The sequence below is a fragment of the Magnolia sinica genome, chromosome 2, assembly GCF_029962835.1.
Source record: "Magnolia sinica isolate HGM2019 chromosome 2, MsV1, whole genome shotgun sequence".
NCBI lineage: Eukaryota > Viridiplantae > Streptophyta > Magnoliopsida > Magnoliales > Magnoliaceae > Magnolia > Magnolia sinica.
The window spans coordinates 16,477,915-16,502,818 of NC_080574.1; the positions used below are offsets into that span (position 1 = coordinate 16,477,915).

At 39.3% G+C, this 24,904-nt stretch overlaps 1 protein-coding gene across 3 annotated transcripts in view; it reads right to left on the minus strand.

Moving 5' to 3' along the window:
* LOC131236437 (uncharacterized) overlaps positions 1-24,904 on the minus strand; it is a 58,947-nt gene that overhangs the window by 13,918 nt on the left and 20,125 nt on the right. For all 3 annotated transcript variants that reach the window (XM_058233589.1, XM_058233588.1, XM_058233586.1), the window contains exons 5-8: positions 22,398-22,447; positions 20,904-20,986; positions 19,297-19,367; positions 19,053-19,209 (exon numbers count right to left, since the gene is read on the minus strand). In XM_058233589.1, coding sequence (XP_058089572.1) covers positions 19,053-19,209; positions 19,297-19,367; positions 20,904-20,986; positions 22,398-22,447 — 361 coding nt within the window. The remainder of the gene's footprint in view (positions 1-19,052; positions 19,210-19,296; positions 19,368-20,903; positions 20,987-22,397; positions 22,448-24,904) is intronic.

Consider the following 24,904-nt stretch of genomic DNA (forward strand, 5'->3'; position numbering starts at 1 on the left):
AGACAACTGTCACGTGCGGACCACGAGTGGGACCTGACGCACATGCGTTGGTGATCGGCTGCACGTGTGTCGGGCCCACATACCCAAAAATCGTCTCCTTGGGGTTGGTCGGCTAGACTTGGGCTTCAAAACCCCCAAATTTCACGTCGATCCTAGTACGGCCTAGGCGTGGTCCTCCGTCGAAGTTTTAGCCCTCCTGCAGGGCCAGATTCTGCAAATCTGTTGAAGAGAGAGAATTTGATGCAATAAGGGACAGATTTGTAGCGCAGATGATTATGGGAAATGAGAAGGGTGGATGGTTTAAGACGGGTAATAGAGACGGCGATAGATGAAGGTGAATCAGGATAGATGTGGCTTCGCACCACGGTAGTTAACCCTTCGAAGAAGGGAGGGCTTCACACCCAATTAGGCTTCACAACTCAGAGAGTAGGAAAACGCAGAATTTTTATTAATCTTCAATGAATTAGAAGAACTACAAGGGGTGCCTATTTATAGGAAAACCCTATACCCCAAAACTCGCGCCATGTGCGCAACCTATTACTCGGCGATGAAGTAAACTAAAATAAAAACAAAACAAAGAAATCTAAAGCGTTCATGATGTTCTAAATAATAACAATAAGTAAAACCTAAAATATGAAATCAATCTGACTAGTGGGCTACGATCATGAGATCCAATGGTGGGCTTTTCTTGATTGTCGGGCCCACTCTTTTGAATCAAAACTTCATCTCCTAATTAGGAGGCCCTCCCTGGACGTCGTCATCGATCCAGATCGACGGTGGGGTCCTCCTTCTGGCGTACATGCGTAGGAGGCGGTGTGTGTGCACGTGTGCGCGTGATGTCCCCATCAAGTTAGACCCAATTGACTTCAAATTTGGTACATACATACTCTATCAAGTCTACATTCATTGTACAAAATCCATTATCAATTAGAGGTCTGTGGACCCATAAATTCTCAACCGTTTGGAAGGGTGTCAGTGCTGACCACTGCACAGGACAGCAAACCTGGTACGAATTGCATAATTTGGATGAAGGAGTTAGACAGATCGTATTGACCCCAAACTTGGTGCGCACATGCTCCATCAAGTCTACATTCATCCTACAAATTTTTAGATCAATTGGAGATCTATGGACCTAAAAAATTTCAGTTGTTTGGAATGGTGTCGGTGCTAACCACTGCACTATACAGCAAACCTGGTCCGAATTGCATGATCGGATGAACGGGTTAGACATACCAGATTGACTCCAAATTTGGTACATACATGCTCTATCAAGTTTACATCCATCCAACAAATTTTTGGATTAATTGGCAATATATGGACCCAAAAATTCTCAACCGATTTGAATGGTGTCAATGCTGACCACTGCACTAGACAACAAACGTGGTACGAATTGCATTTATCGGATGAAGGATATAGACAGATTGGATTGACCCCGAATTTGGTACATACATGTTCTATCAAGTCTACATTCATCCTACAAAAATTGGGATCAATTAGATATCTCTGGACCCACAAATTCTCAGCTGTTTTGAAGGGTGTCAGTGCTGACCACTACACTAGATAGCAAACCTGGTCCAAATTGCACTAATTAGATAACGGGGTTAGACAGATCGGATTGACCCCAAATTTGCTACATACATGCTCTATCAAGTCTACATTCATCCTTCAAAATTTAGGATCAATTGGAGATCTGTGGACCCACAAATTGTTAGTCGTTTTAAAGGGTATCAATGTTGACCACTGCAGTGGACAACAAACTTTGTCCGAATTGCATTAATCAGATGAAGGCATCAGACAAATCGGATTGACCCCAAGTTTGGTACATGCTCTACCAAGCCTACATTCATCCTAGAAATTTAGGATCAATTGGAGATCTGTGGACCCACAAATTTTCAACCATTTTGAAGGGTGTCAGTGCTGACCACTGCACTATACAGTAAACTTGGTATGAATTGCATTAATCGGATGAAAGGGTTAAACAGATCGGATTGACCCCAAATTTGGTACGTACATGCTCTATCAAGTTTACATTCATACTACAATTTTCGATCAATTGGAGATCTGTGGATCGACAAATTCTCAGCCGTTTTGAAGGGTGATAGTACTGACCAATACACTAAACAGCAAGCCTGGTCCAAATTGCATTAGTCGGATGAAGGGGTTTGACTAATCGGATTGACCCCAAATTCAGTACATACATGCTCTATCAAGTCTACATTCATCCTACAAAAATAGGGATCAATTAGAAATCTGTGGACCCACAAATTCTCATCCATTTGGAAGGGTATCAGTGTTGACCACTACGTTGGACAGCAAACTTGGATACGAATTGCATTAATCGGATAAATGAGTGAGAAAAATCGAATTGACCCCAAATTTAGTACATACATGTTCTATAATGTCTACATTCATCCTATAAAATTTGGGATCAATTAGATATCTGTGGACCAACAAATTCTCAGTCGTTTTGAAGGGTAACAATATTGTCCACTGCATTAAACAGCAAACTTGGTCTGAATTGCATTAATTGGATGAAAGGGTTAAATGTCAAGTCTACATTCATCCTATAAAATTTGGGATCAATTGAAAATCTATGGACCTATAAATTTTCAACCGTTTTGAAGGGTGTAAGTGTTGACCACTGCAATGAACAGCAAACCTAATCTGCATTGCATTAATCAGATGAAAGGGTAAGACAGATTGGATTAACACCCAATTTGGTACACATATGCTTTATCAAGTCTACATTTATCTTACAAAATTTAGGATCAATAGGAGATCTGTGAACTCACAAATTCTCAACCATTTGGAAGGGTATCAGTGTTGACCACTACGTTGCACAACAAACTTGGTCTGAATTGCATTAATCGTATGAAGGGGTTAGACAAATCGGATTGACCTCAAATTTGGTACATACATGCTCTATCAAGTTTACATTCATCTTACAAAATTTAAGATTAAATGAAGATATGTGAACCCACCAATTCTCAGTCATTTGGAAGGGTGTCAATGTTGATCACTGCACTGGACAGCAAACCTGGTCTGAATTACATTAATCGGATTAAGGGGTTAGACAGATCGGATTGACCCTAAATCGGATTAAGGGGTTAGACAGATCGGATTAAGGGGTTAGCAAACCTGGTACATACATGCTCTATCAAGTCTACATTCATCCTACAAAATTAGGGATCAATTGGAGATTTGTGGACCCACCAATTCTCAACCGTTTGGAAGGATGTCAATGCTAACCACTACACTAGACAGCAAACTTTGTCCAAATTGCATTAATCGGATGAAGAGGTTAGACTGATCAAATTGACCCCAAATTTGGTACTTACATGCTTTATCATGTTTACATTCATCTTACAAAATGTGGGATCAATTGGAGATTTGTGGACCCACCAATTCCCAGCCGTTTGGAAGTGTGTCAGTGCTGACCACTGCACTAGACAGCAAACCTAGTTTGAATTGCGTCAATTGGATGAAGGGTTAAACAGATCAGATTGACCTCAAATTTAGTACACACATCCTCTATCAAGTCTACATTCATCCTACAAAATTTGGAATCAATTAGAGATCTGTGAACCCACTAATTCTCAACCATTTTGAAGGGTGTCAGTGTTGACCACTGCGCTAGATAGCAAACTTGGTTCGAATTGCATTAGTTGGACAAAGGGGATAGACAAATTGGACTAACCCCAAATTTGGTACATGCATGCTCTATGAAGTCTACATTCATCATACAAAATTTGAGATCAATTGGAGATCTATGGACCCACAAATTCTCAGCCGTTTGGAAGGGTGTCAGTGTTGACCACTGCACTAAACAGCAAACCTGGTTCAGATTGCATTAATCGGATGAAGGGGTTAAACAGATCAGATTAACCCCAAATTTGGTATATATATGCCCCATCAAGTCTACTATCATCACTTAAAATTTGTGACCAATTAGATATTTGTGGACCCTACAACTCTAGGCCGTTCAGAAGAGTGTCAATGCTAACCACTGTTTCAGTCCACCTGATTTTTCTGATTTTTGAGAATTTTGAGGTTCAATTTGGGCCAAATTCTAAGCCACCGTTGGGGGCCATTTTTTTCTCAATGTAGACCCCTATATGGGCCTCAATCAGGTCCAATTGTGTCTCAAAGTGGGCCCTAGAAAGGGTTCACCCTTGGGACTTTATTTCCAAAATTTTCAGGTTCCATTAGAACTTTAGGGCATATCATAGTCTTGGACCCACTTGGACCTTGGGTCTTAAGTCATTTTTGGGGCCCATTTGGGCCTAAAGTTTGGTCCATTTGAGGCCTAAAAATATGTGAAAGTGGGCCCCATAAACACGACCACAGAAAAAGAGAATCAAGTAAAAACACGTACATTGAAGTGGGCCTCCATGGGAATTCAATGGTGGATTTCATTCACATACTTCCTCAAAGGGGTGGCCCACTTAAATGTGGTTTGGGGCCACCCAAACACCACCATGATCTCATGGTGGGGCCCACTTTAATATGCATAAAGCAAAGACAGGAAGTAATACAAGAAATAGATCAAATCCACCTTAAGGATAGATGGCTTTGATCTTCCTCTCCAATGATGGCCCATCTCCTCTCTCTTTCTATCTCTCTCTCCTCTTTTTCTCTCCTTTTCTCCCTCCTTTGTTGGAATTTTCTTACTAGAAATGGCTAACCACCATGGTTAGCCCTCCTTTGTTGGAATTTTCTTACTAGAAATGGCTAGCCTCCTTTGTTGGAATTTTCTTACTAGAAATGGCTAACCACCATGGTTAGCCCCCTCCTTCATTGGAATTTTCTTACTAGAAATGGCGAACCACCATGGTTAGCCCCCTCTTGTGTATGTGTAGAGAGTTAACCCTTGGTTAGGGAAAAGGGGTTAGTTTACTTAGGTTAATTAGTTAGTGGTAGGGCTGAAAGTTGGGTGGGCTGGGTCGGGTTGGAGCTCAACCTTAGCCCAACCCAAGGTTCTTGAACCTCAACCCTAACCCAACCCAACCCAACCTCGGGTTGGGAATTCTCAACCCAAGCCCAACCCAAGCGGGCTCGGTCGGGTTGGTCGGGTTGGTCGGGTTGGTCGAGTGGATACAGGATAATATTTTCATTATTACATCAGTCTATTGTATTTTCAATACACGTCTTATTTTTTGTATCGATAGTTTTATTAATTATATATATAGTTATTTATAGTAAAGAACTTCATTTTTTTTCTAAATAGACAAGCTAAAATATAGGACGACTATTTCTTTAAAAGTCAAGTTGTGTAGCACGCAATCTATTTGGGAGAGAAAAATCCGGCATATCTTATTAGCTTGAGTCATTGGAAATGATGTGGACCAATGAGACCCAACAACACTGGAATTTCCTGTGCCTTCAACACAAACTATCCACACTCAATTATAATTTATTAATAACTTATATATTGATCAGGTTGGGGTTAGGTCGGGCAACCCAAGCCCTCAACCCGAGCCCGACCCAAGTTTTATCGGGTTGGTGTTTGTATAGCCCAAGCTCGAGATCAGACTCGATACATCCTGCCCGAGCCCAACCCAATTTCGGGTCGGTCGGGTTGAACCCGCCCAACATTCAGCCCTAGTTAGTGGGGTATGTTGACCTTGCATGGCTATGGCACATGCATGGGAGGATGATGTGTCACAAGGAGAGAGAACTCTAGGCAAGGTGTCCCATGGAGAATGTGCATGTGGTGTGTGTGGGGTGAGGGTCATGTGCATGTGATGCGTGTGGTGAGCGGACCATTGCATCATGGTGATGTATGGGTTAAGTGGGTGGAGAATGTTGACACATTCGACTAAGCTATGAAATAGGCTTTCTAGAATGGCCCATTGGCTATGGGCCCAAGCTCATATGAGGGGTGTGTGTGTGTGTGCGCGCGAGGTTCTTCACGCACTTGCATTTCTCTGGTTCTCTGCAACGTATCTCACAAACAGAGCGTCGCACAAACGAATGGATGGTACCTCCGCGACCAGGGCGACGTGGCAGTCGATATGCGCGAGTTTTGAGGTTCGGGTCATCAAGGTGCGTACTACGTACGAACAGTTCAAGTCATGCTCCGGGGCTCCGGATAATGCACACTCGTGTGCAGAAAAGATGTGGGGTACTAGGGTACTACAACAGATGCAGAGGTTGCCTATGAGCGGATAACCGAGAAAGGCGTACAAACGCATTGTCGGCCACTTGAAAAACTAGGGTATTACATTCTATGAGGTCGACTCATGGGAGCTTCTCATGAGGTCAAGCTCTATAGGCCCCACCATGATGTGTCTAACATCCACACCATCAATTAGATGCACCCTTACATGGTGGGCCATGGGCCTAAAAATCAGGCCAATCTGTGAATTTGTTAGGTCGTTAGGTCACACCATAGACAACAGTTGAAAGTGGATGCCCACCCATTGAAACCTTCCTAATTGTTTATAACGCCCACTGACATGTGTTCAAACATCCAACCCATCCATTGTATGTGTCCCACTTGCATGAGGGGTCAAACCAAATTTCAAGCCATTCCAGAAACTCGGGTGGGCCCCCACCAAGTGCTTTTAGATGTTTTAGGCATGATTTCACATGGTTTCATATGGTGTGGCCCACCTAAGTTCCAAATATGGCTGATTTTTGGGAAATCCCATAGACTAGAGGCAACCAACCAAATGCACAATGGGGATGTCAGGCACACATCACGGTGGGGCCCGCAGATCTCGACTTCATAGGAAGCTCCCATGAGGTCAATCTCATGGTACCTTTTCCCTATGTATATATGTATCTATGTATGCATGCACATACATATGTATATGTATTTATATATATTTATGATAACATCCCCACCATCCCAAAGCTTTTAAATGACACATGGGAGGGCATGTCCTTGATTTGAACCCTTCATTCATTCATACAATCTGGAGCAAGCCATGGTACAAAAATCACACCAATCAAATGATCCTAAACATCCTATCAATAATAGCATGAGAAATGGACACTCAAGAGTGAGGAGAGATAAAATAGGTCCAACTATAGTTGTCAAAATCCTACATTTACAATTTATGATTTGAGTCGAATCTTGAGCAAAATGATTTGAATCCTTTCTAATTTGAATCCTACAATTTAAGATTCAATTATACTGGTTCTCTTTTATTTTAAGCTTCACTTGGCTTTCATTTTATGTTTCTAAATTAGTGGGAGCTTTAAGAATTGTTTAGAAAAGGGTAAAAAACTATTTTGTATTTTGTATGAGATTGATATATATTCTCTTCCATGCTAAATCATGGAGCTTTTTTCTGATTTCTTACTTCTTACTTGGTCGAAACACCAGATTGATCTATGACTTGTCTGGGAATGTTTTTATGGATGGTTACGATCATGTAGACCTATATGTGTTGTGAACAATGGTTAGAAATCAAAATATATTTTTTCATCGGTCATCAAAATCAAATGTAGCTTTCCAACTTTTCCAATGTGATTCTACAATCAAAGATAAGTAAAAAAAAAACATTAATTATTAAATGATCCTTGTGCGATTTTAAGGGAAATTTCTTCAAAGATTTATTTATTTTTTTAAGATAAGAATCCTTTAACACCATCATGATATGGTATTACTTCGTGCGTATTGATGGCAAAAGGATTATTGATCAGTTCTTTTTTTTTTTTTCCTGATATATTTATATTTTTCAGATTTTTTTTCCAATTTTTAGGAAAATCATTAAAAAAAAATCTTACAATCTACGATTTGATACAATTCAACCCCTACAACGATTTGCGATACAATAATGATTTTGACAACATTGGATCCGACCACCATTTTGAAACATCCATTCGATAAACATCACTCTACATTGTTTATGATTCCAAAGTAGAGCTTGATTTAATAATGCTAACCATGTGATCTATGGCCCATAAATAATGGACAGTTGTAACAAATTGGCCCCATTCAAAGGGTTACAATCATCAATCGGCGTTATTCTTGCACCATGAGTTGCGTGTAATAGTACTATTGAATGAACCGTCCCACTTGATGATTGGGCATCCCACGCGGCATTTAGAAGCTTTGGGGACTCTACTAACGTCCCCATACCGATGGGGACGTTAACGCCCACACGCACACGTGTGCCTTAGCAGAATAATTTTCTCTGCTTTCTTTTCCTGGGCCAGAATGCTGAGGTAGCTTCTACTTCTGTGAAAGTGCTATCAACGAAAGCACTTAACCGAGAACTACTTAAAACCAGTGTTTGAAATATCGATACCATCGGCCGATATATTGGCCGATATTATCGTTATTGCACCACTGCGAGACGATACACTCGCGATAACCCCCGGAAGATACCAAAAAATCCAAAATCCAGATATCGGCCGATATATCGTCGATATCGCACCAAAAAACCCAAAAAGTTGAATTAGGAAAAAAAGAAATCGGAGAGTACCTGGCTGTAGCGGTGATCGAGGTGGGCCATTCGACAGGTAAGTGCGATTTTCTTGCCATTTTCTTCAACTTTCCTCTTTCTCGGAGATTCTGGCGAGGAATCAGGCCGGATCGATGAACCGTTCCTTCTAGAACGAGATTTGAGGGGTTGCGTGCGTGAAAGACAGATCGGACTGCGTGGATGGGGGTAAAAATGGAGAAGGAAAGTGAAAGAGGGGCGCGGATGGGGAAATCGGATTGCATATTGAGTCACTCAGTACGCTCTTATCGTACCGAGTAAACTCTGTAGGGCCCACTGTGAATTCATGTGGTTTATCCACACCGTCCATACATTTTTCCAGATCATTTTAGGGGTTGAGCCCAAAAATAAAGTATATCAAAATCTCAAGTAGACCATACCAAAGGAAACAGTGGAAATATTTCCACCGTTGAAATATTTATAAGGCCCCCAATGATGTTTATTTGTCATCCAAACTGCTCATAATATCACAAAGACATGGATGAATGGAAAAAACAAATATCATCTTGATCTAAAACTTCTGTGGGCCCCCAAGAACTTTTCAACGGTAGACTTCAATTCAAACTGTTTTAGGTGGTGTGGTCCACTTGAGCTTTGGATATGATTAATTTTTCGTTTAAAGCCCTGAAATTATATGATAAAACGGATGGACGGATTTGATAAAATGCATGAATGACAGTGGGCCCCACAGAGTTTACTCAGTACACAGTGCGCAATCCGCTTCGGCGGATGGGGTAAAGGCTTGTCGTGGTGTGTTACTCAGTACGCTCTTATCGTACTCAGTAAACTAACTTGGGCCCACCTTTAATGTATGTGGTCCATCCGCGCCGTCCATACGCTTTCCCATCTAATTTAAGGGTTGATCCCAAATTTTAGAAAAATATAAGATCATACCACAGGAAACAGTGGTGATACTGATTTCCACCGTTGAAACCTTTCTCCACTGTTTTCTATGGTGGGGTCCACTTGAGCTCTGGATCTAACCCATTTTTTGGCTCATGCTATAAAATGATCTCTTCAAATGTATGGACGGTGTAGATAGAAAAAATACATCATCGTGGGACCCACGTAACTTGGTGACGTCTTGTGCGACGGGTGTTCATATGAGATTGCATACTCGATACGCTCTTATCTTACTAAGTAAACTTTGTTGGGCCCACCGTGATTACACGTGGTTTATCCACGCCGTCCATCCGTTTTTACTGATCATTTTAGGTGTTGAGCCCAAAATTGAACCATATCCACAACTCAAGTGGACCACATTGCAGGAAACAATGTTGAATGAACGTTGACCATTAAAAACGTTTTGGGAGCCGTAAAAGCTTTGGATCAACCTGATATTTATTTGTTCCCTTCATCTGGGTCTTTAGGACCCAATCAATAGATTGGATGTCAAATAAACAATACAGTGGGCCTTAAGAGGATTTTAATGGTGGATATCCAATCATTATTGTTTTCCTTTGGTGTGGTCCACCTGCGATTTATATCCCTATGATTTTTTGTATCAATCCCTAAAATGATCCGTAGAAATGGATGAACGGAATGGATGAAACAAATACATTATGGTGGGGCCCACAGAGCACCAACCACCAGCCATGAGGCCAGTGTCAGGGGGAGTAGTCAATCCGTCTCCCCGCCCGTGGCGCGCGCGGAAGATACTAACGGGTTGCGTAGCCATACTGGCTACTGAAGTGACATACCAAGTTCTGTGGGGCCCACCATGATGTGTGTGTTGTATCTACACCGTCCATACATTTGGGTATATCATTTTAAGGCATGAGACAAATAATGAGTCAGATCCAAATCTGGAGTGAACCCCACCACAGAAAACAGTGGGGAGAGGGACGCCCATCGTTGAAACCTTCCTAAGGTCCACTATGATGTTTATCTGAGATCCAACCTGTTTATAGTTAATAAGTTCAGACAGACATGAAAGAAAGGAAAAAATAAATTTCAGCTTGATCGAAAACTTGTGGCCCTTACAAATTTTTAATGGTGGGCGTCACTCTCCACTATTTTCTGTGGTGGGGTCCACTCGAGCTTCAAATCTAACTCATTCTTTTTCTCATGGCCTAAAATGATATCTCTAAATGAATGGACAGTGTGGATACAACACATACATCATGGTGGGCCCCACAGAACTTGGTGCGTCACTTCAGGGTCCACCATGTCATTTACTTTCCATCCGACTTGTTGATATGTTCATATACACCTGTATGAAGTGAAAACATGCTGGGAATAAAACAGTCACAGCTCTGTAGGGTAAAACATGCTGTAAATGTAATATCGACTGTTCATCCGATGATCCGTACATACAAAAATAAGCCTGATTAAAAAACTATTGTGGGCCACACCAATGGGAACGATGTAAAACTTCTTCCAAATTGATAAAATTCACGTTGTGAGGCCCACCTGAGTTTCTTTTATCAGGATGAATTTTGTACCTTCTCTTTTAATGAGTTACACCTGATTAACGGCTTTGATTGAAGGTCCACATCATGGTGGCCCCTAATTACTAACCTATTGTTGCCATCAAATCTCATTGTTTCATGTGGTGTGGCCCATCTGAGTAGTGGATCTATCTGATTTTGGCTCTATCCAATCTCAATGGATAGATAAAATATTATTTTGCAGCGTAACGGTCGAATAACGGTCACTTTTTTTTTTTCATTTTAAGCTCTATTTTTTTTAAACCACTTGCTTCCAAACTGTTTCTCAATCCTTCTATTACTATTTTCGACCAATCTTGGCTTGGTATTTGAGATAAAAACACATTATATTACAGATTTTCTTGAATCGAAGCTTGGTGGGCCATTTTTCAGAAATTCGTCAAAAATAGGTATTTATACCTTTTATTGTATGTTTTGCTGTTTTAATCATAGAATATGATGTGTTAATCATAGTAGAACATGCTAATGTGCATTTTACAGATTTATGGTGTCATTTTATATTTTTTTATATTTTTTCTATTTACACAATAATTTTGGCCTTTTTTTTAAATTCGAAAAATCATTTTTTAATGTATGTTTTGCTGTTTTAATCATACAATATGATGTGTTAATCATAGTAGAACATGTTAATGTGCATTTTACAGATTTGTGGTGTCATTTTATATTTTTTTATATTTTTTCTTTTTACGTAATAATTTTGGCCGTTTTTTTTTAAATTCAAAAAATCATTTTTTAATGTATGTTTTCCTGTTTTAATCATACAATATGATGTGTTAATCATAGTAGAACATGTTAATGTGCATTTTACAGATTTGTAGTGTCATTTTATATTTTTTTTCTATTTTTTTCTATTTACACAATAATTTTGGCCCTTTTTTTTTTAATTCGAAAAATCATTTTTTAATGTATGTTTTGCTGTTTTAATCATACAATATGATGTATTAATCATAGTAGAACATGTTAATGTGCATTTTACAGATTTGTGGTGTCATTTTATATTTTTTTCTATTTTCGAATTAGTGCCTTTATGTTTTTATTTGCTTATATTGGACAGGTTTTGAAGCTTGTTAGGGTTTAGTTAGAACCAGTGTTCGAAATATCGGTATCGCACAATGTATCGCACCCTTGGGATACAGATACGTATCGGTTATTGCATGGGATATATCGTTTGTATCGCATAGTTTATCGCACTTTTTGGGAACATGGGGAAACATTGGGAAAATGGTTGAATTTTTTAATAAAACTTTGGGGATTGTTAAAAAGGCCCTTAATACACACTTTTAAATCATAACATCTCAAAGAAAAAAGATGCGCATAATAAATTTCCTTTGTATAGGGTCCTAAGCTATGCGATGTTTAACTGAAAGGACCGCAGTAATGTTTTTGGGTTAATTGGCATCACAAACATGAACCCAATAATGCAGACTATTAGTGTGTGACCCCATTCTCTTCCAATGCTTTAGACTGTGCCATCAACGTTGATGCTTTAAAGAGGAATTATATGGTGTGTGAATGCCTCATTACATATGATAAGCTGTTAATTTTGACATCTTAGGCCCATAGTTTTCCTAATCCGGAAGATGTGATGACAGCTGCATCCCACCATGAATGGATGTTGCCTAAAAATCTACTAAACTGAAAGGCCCAGCAACCAACATTGGGACATTTTTTAGTTGAATGTGGGCCATTGTTAATATTTATATTTTTAACTGCTTATATGTAGGCCACAAATTATAAGATGAAGATTATCCTATCAAGGAAATTTTTTGGGTCACGGTCTATCTATGGTGGGAGTAACATGCCAATCGTCTAGATTTATGGACCCCACTTGTCAGAGCTGAAATCTTGCGTATACAGGGATCGAGTGACATTTAATTCCACTATAGTCAAATTTTATTAAATGTCTGTTGTCCTTTCTATGGATGCACTCACGTTAGCGTGGCATTTTTTGGGCCCCACCATAATGTATTTGTTTCATTCATTCCGTTCATCCATTTCTACGGATCATTTTAGGAATTGATGTAAAAAATCATAGGGATATAAGTCGCGGGTGGACCACACCAAAGGAAAACAATAATGATTGGATATCCACCATTAAAATCCTCCTAAGGCCCACTGTACTGTTTATTTGACATACAATCTGTTGATTGGGTCCTAAAGACCCAGATGAAGGGAAAAAATAAATATCAGGTTGATTCAAAGCTTTTATGGCTCCCACAACGTTTTTAATGGTCAACGTTCATTCAACACTGTTTCCTGTAATCTAGTCCACTTGAGTTGTGGATATGGTTCAATTTTGGGCTCAACATTTAAAATGATCAGTAAAAACGGATGGACGGCGTGGATAAACCACATGTAATCACGATGGAAATCAGTAGAGTTTACTCTGAAAGATAAGAGCGTATTGAGTACACAATCACGTATGAACCCGTCACAGACGGGGGCACGACATCTCCAAGTTACGTGGGTCCAACCACGATGTATTTTTTCTATCTACACCATTCGTACATTTGAAGAGATCATTTTATAGCATGAGCCAAAAAATGGGTCAGATCCAGAGCTCGAGTGGACCCCACCATAGAAAACTGTGGAGAAAGGTTTCAACGGTGGAAATAAGTATCATCACTGTTTCCTGTGGTATGACCTTAGATTTTTATAAAATTTGGGATCAACCCTTAAATTAGATGGGAAAACGGATGGATGGCGTGGATGGACCACATACATTAAAGGCGGGCCCGAGTGAATTTACTGAGTACGATAAGAGCGTACGAACTAAACGCACCATGCACCACAACAAGCCATCCGCGGACGCGGATTGGGCACTGTGTACTGAGTAAACTGTGGGGCCCACTGTCATTCACACATTTTATCAAATCCGTCCATCCGTTTTATCATATAATTTCAGGGCTTTAAACGAAAAATTAATCATATCCAAAGCTCAAGTGGACCACATCACCTGAAACAGTTTGAATTGACGTCTACCGTTGAAAAGTTCATGGGGCCCACAGAAGTTTTAGATCAAGATGATATTTGTTTTTTCCATTCATCCATGTCTTTGTGATATTATGAACAGTTTGGATGACAAATAAACATCAGGGGCCTTATAAATATTTCAACGGTGGAAATCAATACTTCCACTGTTTCCTTTGGTACGGTCTACTTGAGATTTTGATATACTTTATTTTTGGGTTCAACCCCTAAAATGATCTGGAAAAATGGATAGACGGTGTGGATGAACTAAAAAACCCCACAATGGGCCCTACAGAGTTTACTCAGTACGATAAGAGCGCACGGAGTAACTCAGTACGCAATCCTTTTTCCCCATCCGCGTCGCGCCCCTCTTTCGCTTTCCCTCTCCATTTTCACCGCCATCCACGCAGTCCGATCCGAGTCTTTCACGCACGCAAGCTCTCGTCCCCTCAAATCTCGTTCCGAAAGGAGTGGTTCGTCGATCCGGCCTGATTCTTCGCCGGAATCTCCGAGAAAGAGGGAAGTTGAAGAAAATGGTAAGAAAATCCTACTTACCTGTCGAGTGGCCCACCTCCGATCACCGTTGCAGCCAGGTACGCTCCGATTTCTTCTTTTTTTTCTAATGGAGAGGAAATCTCGCCATATCATCGATATATCGGCCGATATTGGGATTTTGGATTTTTTGGTATCTTCCGGTGGTTATCGGGGATGTATCGTCTCGCAGTGGTGTGATACCGATAGTATCGGCCGATAGTATTGATATTTCTAACACTGGTTAGAACATAAAATCATCTTTATTGACATAGGTCATACACTCATACTCATATCTAATTTATATCTAATTATCTAGTATCTACTTAAACCTAAGAAATGTCTGGGTCTGGCCAACAACAAGTGAGGATATTGGATAGCAACATTGTGAGAGGGTTGGTGGTACTAGGCACCAAATGAAGTGCAAGTATTGTGATAGAATAGTGACTGGTGGAATTACCCATCTCAAACAACATTTGGCACATCGAAAGGGTCAAGTTGCGGCATGTATTAGAGTACCGAAAGAAATAATGCTTTTAATGCAAGCTAGTCTGGATGAGTCGAAGGGTAAACGTACTGCTGTACAAAAGAAGAAAGACGATGTTTTCGATGCAGCTCGACAGGAGGTGTTCGGTCCTGAATATTTCGGCGTTTATGATGAAGATATATTCTGTCGAAGATTCAAATTGGGAAATAACTATAGCTAGGAGAGAGAGCTTGCGTCTAGCTCGTGAAGAGGAAGAACGTCGCGCATGTTTGGCACCCATGGGTCAGTGCGTAATACAGGGGGGGCAGTGGGAGTGGGAGTGGGAGTGCAACTGGAAGTGCAACTGCTTCTGCGGGTGGGGGTGGGGAGGTAGGTTTGGTGGGTTACGACGTGTGTTTGGGAGCCGACGACAGACATCTTCACGTGATGCCCCTATACGTTTGGATGAAAAAGTGAATGAGCTTAAGAGACCCTCTATTGATCCAATCTTGATTAAGAAAGAATCAACTAAACAAAAGAAGATAAGACAAATGTGGAGTAGAACTTCCGTTGAGAAATTAGGTAGAGCAGCAGCAAAGTTATTTATACATGCCAACATACCTCCTAACGCGGTCAATTCTCCACATTGGCAGGTGGTAATTGATGCAGCAACAGAAGCAAGTGAAGGAATAAAAGCTCCCACGGCTAAGGAGGTTAGGGGGAAATGGACAGATGCAGAGTATGCGGATGTGAAAGCATACGTGGCTATCTTTAAACCTATAAGGCAAGCCAGAGGATGCACGATCATGTGTGATGGTTGGACTGGCCCAACCAGACGCAGCATGATCAACTTCATGGTGTACTGCCACTTAGAAACTATATACCACAAGTCAATTAATGCCTCGGAGGCAACAAAAAATTCTAGTTATATTAATGGACTAATGGATAAAGTTGTTGACGAGATTGGATAGGAGAATATAGTGCAGATTGTGACAGATAATGAAGCATCATATAAGCTTGCAGGACATGTGTTGATGAATAAGAGTAAACATCTTTTTTGGTCACCATGTGCTGCCTATTGTATTGATCTTATATTGGAAGATATTGGGAAGAAGAAGAATGTTAAGGAAATGATCGAAAGGGCGAGAGAAGTGACAACGTTTATTAACAACCATAATCAAGTAGTCGCAATAATGAGAAAGTTCACAAAAGGACGAGAGTTATTGAGGCCTGCGGTGACTAGATTCGCAACAAAATTTATAGCATTAGAGAGTTTATTCCAACATAGGAGAGAGTTGAGTGAGATGTTAGCTTCCCGAGAATGGCTCAACACAGAACATGGGCAGAAGACATCAGGGACACCGGTTGAAGTTGTGAACACCATACGGGACAACAAATATTGGAAGAGGGTCAAGTCGATCCTAAAGGTGATGGAGCTACTAATGAGGGTACTCCGTTTTGTTGAAACCGATGAAGCACCTACCATGGGCTTCCTATACGATGTCATGGATAAGGCAAAGTTGTCAATTCAACGTAATTGTAGAAGCTGGGAGCCTTATTGGAGGATGATCGACAGGAGATGGACAAGACAACTCCATCACGATCTTCATGCAGCAGGTTACTATCTAAATCCTAGGTATAGATACGCCCAATCATTTGTTGAGGATAATGAAGTTCGTGTCGGGCTAAAAATGTGATAAAGAGATTAGAGCCTGACTTAGATCTGCAAATAAAGGTTTTGAATGAATTAGATACATTTGGAAATCTCCTTGGTAGCTTTGGAGATGTTCTTGCACAGCATGCAATATCTAAGTTGCAACCAGCCAAATGGTGGATTAATTTCGGAGAGAGTGCGAAGGCTCTCCAAAAAATTGCAGTAAAAGTTTTAAGCCAGACAACATCTTCATCTAGCTGCGAAAGGAATTGGAGTTGTTTTGCGCTTATTCATTCAAAGAATAGGAATAGATTGCAGACTAAAACATTAGATAGACTTGTCTTCATGTACTACAATATAAAACTAAAAATGTGACGACATCATAGGAGCATTACAGGTGTTGATGACGGAGACTACTGTCCAATAAACTTGGACAATATTTATAATGAGGATGACCCGCTTCTACCTTAGTTGGAAATAAGGGAAAAGCAAATTGAAGAGGATAGTGAAGAATTGAAAATTGATGACCCAGAAATACGTAGAGCGCAACAAGAGAGTCGTGCAGATGTGTTGGACCCAATAAGAGGGGTGGCGTTTATGCCAAGTACGGGTACAGTTCAAGATCAATAAAAGAATACGAGCAGTGGTAGCGTGACCGTGTCGGATGATGGTGACGATGACCCCCCTGCCCCTGGTGCTGGCACTTCTGGTGTTGCTCAGCGCCCTATACAGCCATCTACAGATCGCAATGCTGATGAACATCGACGAGGTAGTACATGAGGTTGGACTTGTAAGTGTACCGAGTCACGATACAGCCAGCAGGAGGAGGGTACATCTAGTGGTGCACCGGGTCCGGGAGGTCCGGAACATCAGCAGGCTCATAGTCTTGGTTATTATGATGGATATTTTTATGGTCAATTAGATTATGATTATGGTGGTTATACTGAGCCTGTTCCATCACATTCGTGTTGGAGTAGTCCTCCCGATCAATATCCATATGATTATAGATATCCAGATCCAAATCCAAGTTACTCATCACAGCAGACACACTCTCAATCTCAAGATTCTCAACAGCCTAATTATGGGCACCAGTATGGTTATTCGACGGGCACCGATGGATATCCTTACTCGGGGTCAGAGTCGTTGCCTAGTGAATATCGGTTATCCTCTGGTTTCGTTGATCTAGTATTTCCTTTTGGCACTGGATATTATGGATATACAGCACCTATACCTATTGGACAGCCTTAGCCTGATGGTGATAATGACGATGATGTGGAGGTCGAGCAACCACAAAAAAGCAGATTTTCATTTTGATGGTGACTTGTGATTGTGAGTATATATTTGTATTAAGGTAAGTATTTGCAGCAGACAGCTCACAGCAGTATTATTACAAGAAGCCAAGCACACACTTGACACTGCCGAACTTGTATTTAAAATAGCTCCCCTGACAACCAATCAAGTTGCAGGGGAGTATATCAAACACTACTATTTTTATTTTTTTAATATTCTTGACTTGAGAATGACAGGTCATAGACAGGAATCACAGTCACGTGCACAGGTATGTTCCAGAAATTCCTCAAAAATAATTGCAAACACCTAATGTAAGATATTTTCATATTACATTCATTCTAATATATCTATCATTGATAGTAAATAGTTAGAAAATTAAATATATGAATTTTGTAGTCAAATTCAAGTTATCTGGTTCATAAATTCATTAGATAGTCCGATACAACTTCTCACCAAAGAGTGGACCGTTACACCACCATAAACATGTTCCAATTTATAAATGAATACATATTTGGAATGCTTAGAATATTCCGGATTTAATCCATATTTTTTCATATTTTTTTGGCAAAAAAAAAAAAAAAAATTGCACCGTTACGGGCCGTTACGCCCCCGTATCGCCGTTACGCCCCTGTATCCGTATCGATTTCAGAGTGCACCGTTACACCAACCAATACCGATACGGGACACCTTGGGTGTAGCCCATCTGAGTGGTGGATCTATCTGATTTTGATATATTTATAAATATCATGCATTCAATTTAAATATAGTTGCGTTAGTTCAGTTAAACATCGCATAGCTTAGGACCCTATACAAAGGAAATTTATTATGTGCATCTTTTTTTTTTGAGATGTTATGATTTAAAAGTGTGTATTAAGGGCCTTTTTAACAATCCCCAAAGTTTCATTAAAAAATTCAACCATTTTCCCCATGTTTCCCAAAAAGTGCGATAAACTACGCGATACAAACGAAATATCCCGTGCGATAACCGATATGTATCTATATCCCAAGGGCGCGATACATTGTGCGATACCGATATTTCGAACAGTGCTTAAAACACAACTCAATCATTTAATTGCATTCTAGATGCAGCAATATAGAAATCATCAAATCGTGAAAAAGGTGCCTAACAGATGAGGAATAAAGTTCTGCCATTAGAGTTGATGATGCCATTGACATTTGAAACAAGCAAATCTGGAATGTGCCAAATCAAATCTTCAATTTTTTAATGGTTTTACCTGGAAGGCCTGCTGACTTATTCTTTACAGGCATGTGGCTTTCAGTAGGAAGTTGAACAGGAATTGCCTTTTCTGATGGATCTGGTAGAACAGGTGCCTCAGATGGAACAAGAGCGGCAAGATCAGGTGGTTGATCCTTCCCTACTACAGGTGTAGCCTACTACAAAGTATTGCCATCATTATTCACATTATTGCAGAAAGACATTAAACTAAAAATTGCTCGTTTACAAGATAAATAAATCACCTCCAAGTCTACATATGATGGCTGTCTTCCAATTGAAATAAGAAACTTGTCAAGATCACGGGCATTTAGAGCTGACAAACATGTATAGCATGAATAAGTAACATTCTTAATAGCAAACCTAATAGAGGAGAAAAGATCGATGTTTTAAATTCAAGGTATTATTAGGTTCTTATGGATCAGATGAGTATAGTGCCCTGATGCACCCGTCCATACAATGAGGCCCATGGTTCAATGATCCGGACCATATATATGATGGGCCTGGTTGTGGATGGGGGATGCTGAAAAAATCTCCCAGATTGAAAGATACCAAACTATGGTCAGTGGCTTATAAATAGAGAGTTTAGTAAATGAATATTCATCAAGAATTCAGAGCAGGGCCAAACATAGGATGGCCAGGAACTTCCAATCTAGTGGAACTTTTGGGCATCACTGTAGATTCAATCAGTTCACTAAACTCAATCGTTGAACCAATTTGCACTGCCTGTATGGAATCAGTGCATCAGGAAGGATCCTTCACATCTTGGTGCATTAATTTATCACCATTCAAGCAGTGTGCTAGCTCAGAGGATAACTAGGCAACATGCCCAGGAACGTGGTTTTAACAGCCAATGATGATGAAAATAGTCAAAACTGTCAAAAATCAACAGAAGCTCATATGCATTTAGAGGTCTACATTGTCAAACCATTCAAAAAAAAAAAAAAATGTCAAACAATTCACATTGAGGATGCATCTAACATGAATACACGTTGCAATACCGGAGTTCAAAACCCTGATAAGAACAAGCAGGAAAGCTTTTCAACAAGAAGTACCTTTAAAGTTCAAACAATTATAAATAATTGGATATACTTGACAATTCTGGTTTCTTCTGTTTCCTGCTTGACACTGCTGGATTGTCAACAGAGCAAGCAAAGTTATAAAGGTGACTCAGGACGGTTCCATAGTTTTCCCTCCAAGCCTTAATAATAGGATTAGTGGGTTGAACTTGAAGTAGATTTTAGAACTCTGTAAATCATAAATCATGAGATATAACCTGGTGGTTTTCAATTCTTTGCTTCAACAGAGAGACCATTCAGCCTCCCACTGTCCCTTCTCCACTTAATACTTAGTATCTACAAGGCTCTGTTCATCCACCTACCGTAGTTTCTCTTCAACTAATTCATGCTTCTAGACCAGCAGTTTAAAAACAGTAACCAGTTTTCCCCTGCAATAATGTATCTATTCAAGAATTGGTTGCTAAGGAACTCGCCCATGAGGATTGTCCCTTCTGCCCATCCACATGGTGATCCAGAACATTCATCTAGTAGATCCCACTGCGGATGGCTACATGGGTTAATTTGCAAATGATCTTATATTTGTAGATATTATAATGGTCCCATCACACTATAAGCACAAGCACTCATCCAGCTTGTCACAGGATACATCCACACATGAATAAATGCACGATCACTCATTAAAAATAATAATAATAATAATAAAATTAAAAATTAAAAATTAAAAAAGAAGGAAAGAAAGAAAATCCAATAAACATTTTTTTAGGGTGAAAATCCAACAAATAAATAAAGGCAAAACAAAAGAAAATCCATATTAAGAGAAATTTCTCACTTACAAATGGTCATGTCATTTGAGAGTGGGTGGAAAAAGCAGAGTTCTTGAGCTTTGAATCCTTGATCCAACAATAGTGAAACAGCTCTTCACAAAACAAAGATATAAAACTCCATAAAAATTAATTATCAATATACTAAACAAAAACGTAATGCATTGAGAATCAATAAATACACCATATTGCAGACTGCCTATTTAATCTAAGTTACAGTGTAATGGAAACATCTTTTTTTTTCTGAAAGGTGTAATGGAAGCATCTCTCTAACAATTTAATGACTTAAGACTACAAGGCAAAATTATGAAGTTATTCTAACCAAAATCATCAGCCACTTCAACAAATGATGCCTGTCACTACCACTTATTCAGTTGCAACAAAAGCACCTCATAGAAGCAAGGTAAGTTTCGGAAGTTTGAAGAGTGGAATACGAGCAAGAAAAATTTGTCTTTTTTTTTTTTCTATTATGTTGTTCACGAATGACAGTTTTTATTGATGGGATGAGGGAGGAGGTAAACGCAAAGCTAGAGCTGTGGTGGATGCTTTAGAATCTAAAGGTCATAAAATTTGTCGGACTAGAACAGAGCATATGGAACGCAATTTTTGCAGCAATAGGGGTGGAAAGTAGGAATAAGTCAAGATTGTTGACCAACAAGTAGCCCAAAATTACCATTTTTTATATCTTCGATCAATAATTCAGTAGAGCAAAGAGATTGAGGATGTTGCTCATTGAATTAGAGCTGGGTGGATGAAGTGGAGATGTACCTCTAGAGTTTTATCTGATCGACACACACCAATGACACTAAAGGGGAAATTTTATAGGATAGCTATGAGATTAGCCATGCTTTATGGGACAGAGGGTAGGGCAGTCAAGAGACTACATATTCACAGGATGATCGTAGCTGTAATGAGGATGTTGAGATGGATGAGTGGCAAGATTAAGAAGGATAGCAGTTGCATGAACCTTCTACCCACGTGCCGCTCCCATTTCAAATCACGCTTCAAACTCTTAATCCTGCTCCCACTTCCCTACCTGCTTATACTTGCCAACATTTTGAAAGATATGCTTCCCTGCTCCCGCACCTGAATCTTTTCACACTTCATGATGAGGGAACTTGAGTAGCAGTGTAGCACCAATATGTAATAAGATGAGGGAAAGTAAATGTAGATGGTTTGGCCATGTGCCATGGCCACGTGCAGCGGACACCAAGAACTGCACCGATTAAGAGTGAGTTGGTTCAAGTTTTACGCCTAAAAGGGCAAGGGGAAGGCCCAAAAGGACATGGTGACATATGGTTTAACTGAGGATTTGGTCCTTGATAGGGTGGAATGGCAGTATAGGATTCGTTTAGCTAACCCCAATTAGTTGGGATAAGGTTTAGATGATGATGATGATGATTTTTTTTTTATGTGGATGGATAAATTGTCACATTTTATGTAAACAGCAAATCACGTAAGATAAAGATCAAAGGCAGACCGCAACATTAGAGGTTAAACACATACCGTGCAGATTCGTTAATTAAGGCAAATGGAGTGACACATCCCAATGGCACCTTGCAAAACAATGTTGCAATGCAGTTAAGTGAGACCAATTGCAACATTACTCAGGGAAAATAAATGCCACTGTCAAGATACCCAACCAAATAATCCTATACGGGTGATAACAAAACCATCGTTGCAGAAATAAACTTGGAAAGGATAAAATATATTAAGGCTGCACTCGACTTAGGCCATGAGAGAAATAATTCATCAGTTTTAGGATTTTTACTCTCAGTTGAATTTCCAAAAGTCATGAAAGGATATTTGTGTGGATACAAAAAAGCACTTTTATCCAATACAAAAAGCCCCATTTTCTACTTTTGAAAATTCTACTAAAAATGGAAATTCCAAAATCACAAGTTGTTTTTCACCTCTCTTGAATGGCCACAAGCCAAACGCATCATTAAGAGGTAGAAAGGAAAAATATTTCTGACCCACTGCTGCACAATTGAATATAACAACAAAAGTTGCCTATTTTGTTTTCTTGCCTCCTTTAGAAAAGTTTTTTTTTTCTATGACGACAAGGTGTCCCCGCCACTTTTTAAAGCAAGACTAATCCCTGCAGATGCACGCAATCACCAGCAAACCACGTGCATTGGGTAATTCCAGGGAGGTAAATCGATCTTGCGTCTAAGGGGAACAAACCCACGATGCTAGCCATTCGCCCAAACCCCATACGGGTATTTTAGAAAAGTTTTTAGAAGATGCAACCTTTCTTCCCATTTTCAAGTAATCTAACTATTTTAAGTGAGATGCATAATGACTTCTTAGTACAATTGCAGCTGCTGAAATCATCCAAATTAATGAGTTGGTATTTAAAAGATTTGGTTGTTCGACAACTATTCCAACATCTTTCAATTCACCATCATCATCTAAGCCCTATCCCAATTAATTGGGACCGGCTACGCATGTCTTGTTCCACCATGCCACTCTATCAAGGGCCAGTGTTTTGAATGGTGCCCGTAGTGTAGCGTAGCTACAACGCTATATAGCGTTAGCAAATAGCGTAAATTCCCTGTAGCGTACGCTATAGGGGCCGTAGCGTATGTAGCGTACACGTAGCGTATGTAGCAGCGTAGCGTGCGTAATGTATTTTGCGTGTGCGCTGCGTATGAAGCGTACACTACGCTCTTTTTTTTTTAATAAATGGTAATTATATTTTGTATTTTTTAAAAGGTAATTATATTTTGTATTTTGCATTTAATACTCTCGACTTGTGGGATTTTAATTTCTTCTCGTACTTGTGACTTGTGGTTTCAATTAAACATTACTAATTATAGTTAGCTTAAAAACTTGTTGATGTGATAATAATCTAATTTGGTTTATGTATGTGAATTGGCTTTTGATAAATGATGATTAATAACTTGTTTGAAAATGCTTGTACTTGAAAAAATAAATTATCTTTTAGGCATTTTTATATTTTTGTTTTTTGTTTTTTCTTACTATTTATCATATTTTTTCTATTTTTAAATTAAAAAATACAAATATCATGTAGCTTATGGTACATGCTACAAAGGGTTGAACACTACGCAACATGCTACCTGATTCAGGACGGTCTAAACTAGAATGCATGAGTGAGCACATAAATTATCCAACAAAATAAACTAAGCAAATCAATTGAAATATTCAACATTCAACATCATAGTAAAGATAATAACAAAGGAAACATGCAAGATCGGGAGGTCCTATCCCTCGCCGGATCCAATCAACGCATGATTTGAATACGGTACCATAGGGTTGTGATGATGGTCTACAACCATTCATGTTTCATTTGTTATTATCTTTACTATGATGTGGAATGTTGAATATTTCAATTAATTTGCTTAGTTTATTTCGTTGGATAATTTATGTGCTCACACATGCATTCTAGTTTAGACTGTCATGCACAAGGTGTCCCGTATCGGTATTGGTTGGCGTAACGGTGCCCTCCGAAACCGATACGGATACGGGGGCGTAACGACCCGTAAAAGCGCAAATTTTTTTTTTTGCCAAAAAAATATGAAAAAATATGGATTAAATCCAAAATATTCTAAGCATTCCAAATATGCATTCATTTATAAATTGGAACATGTTTATGGTGGTGTAACGGTCCACTCTTTGGTGAGAAGTTGTATCGGACTGTCTAATTAATTTTTTAACCAGGTAACTTGAATTTGACTACAAAATTCATATATTTAATTTTTTAAATATGTAATTTATATACTTAACATCTTGATATCATTTCTCCCAATAGTTCTTTAAAAAAATGAAATTAAATTCAGGTAAATGGCGTTGCCAATTTGGGGCCGACTTGGAGGACCAATTTATTCTTCAAATCATCCTCAAATTCATGCCATTTATTGTCATTATCCCACTTATAAATTGGTGGACATTTACTGGATAGTGAATCATAAAATAAAATAATAATAAATAAAAAAATCAAAAGGCCCTATTTTAAAAAATAAAAGTTCACAAATTAACAATTAAAACTA